Source organism: Apaloderma vittatum, unplaced genomic scaffold, assembly GCF_000703405.1.
Source record: "Apaloderma vittatum isolate BGI_N311 unplaced genomic scaffold, ASM70340v1 scaffold30362, whole genome shotgun sequence".
Taxonomy (NCBI): domain Eukaryota; kingdom Metazoa; phylum Chordata; class Aves; order Trogoniformes; family Trogonidae; genus Apaloderma; species Apaloderma vittatum.
This window is the reverse complement of record NW_009704594.1, coordinates 4,116-4,436: the sequence shown is the minus strand read 5'-3', so window position 1 is coordinate 4,436 and position 321 is coordinate 4,116. Positions and strand designations below refer to the sequence as shown.

The 321-nt window shown below is 56.7% G+C and overlaps 1 protein-coding gene across 1 annotated transcript in view; it reads left to right on the top strand.

The window, feature by feature from the left end:
* Window positions 1–3: 3 nt before the first annotated feature.
* The window catches only part of LOC104270675 (protein eva-1 homolog C-like), a gene marked incomplete at its 5' end in the record, with an annotated part of 1,925 nt that continues 1,607 nt past the window's right edge, over window positions 4–321 (top strand). Inside the window, 2 exons of the mRNA XM_009865104.1 lie at window positions 4–133; window positions 287–319. Coding sequence (XP_009863406.1) covers window positions 4–133; window positions 287–319 — 163 coding nt within the window. The remainder of the gene's footprint in view (window positions 134–286; window positions 320–321) is intronic.

Below are 321 nucleotides of genomic sequence, written 5' to 3'. Positions count from 1 at the left end.
GTGTGCGAGAACGACAAGCTGAGGCTGCAATGCCGACCAAAATCCATCCTGGCCATTTATTCTGCAAATTACGGACGATTCCTGCGAGGCAAACCAGAGTGTGATGCCCTGAACACTGGGGGACCCCATATAGGTAAATCAGATCGGTTCAAGCCAGAAATGGGGCCAGGAGCCATGCAGTGTGGCACAAGTGTGCCATTGGGCCATACCTGTGCCCTTTGGTCCCAGCTGGCTGTTGCAGGGGAATGCAGGTCTGCCCCTGGCTCCACGCCCTGTGTCTTTGCAGAGTGCTTGGCTCCGGATGCACTGCGAAGGGTCTCC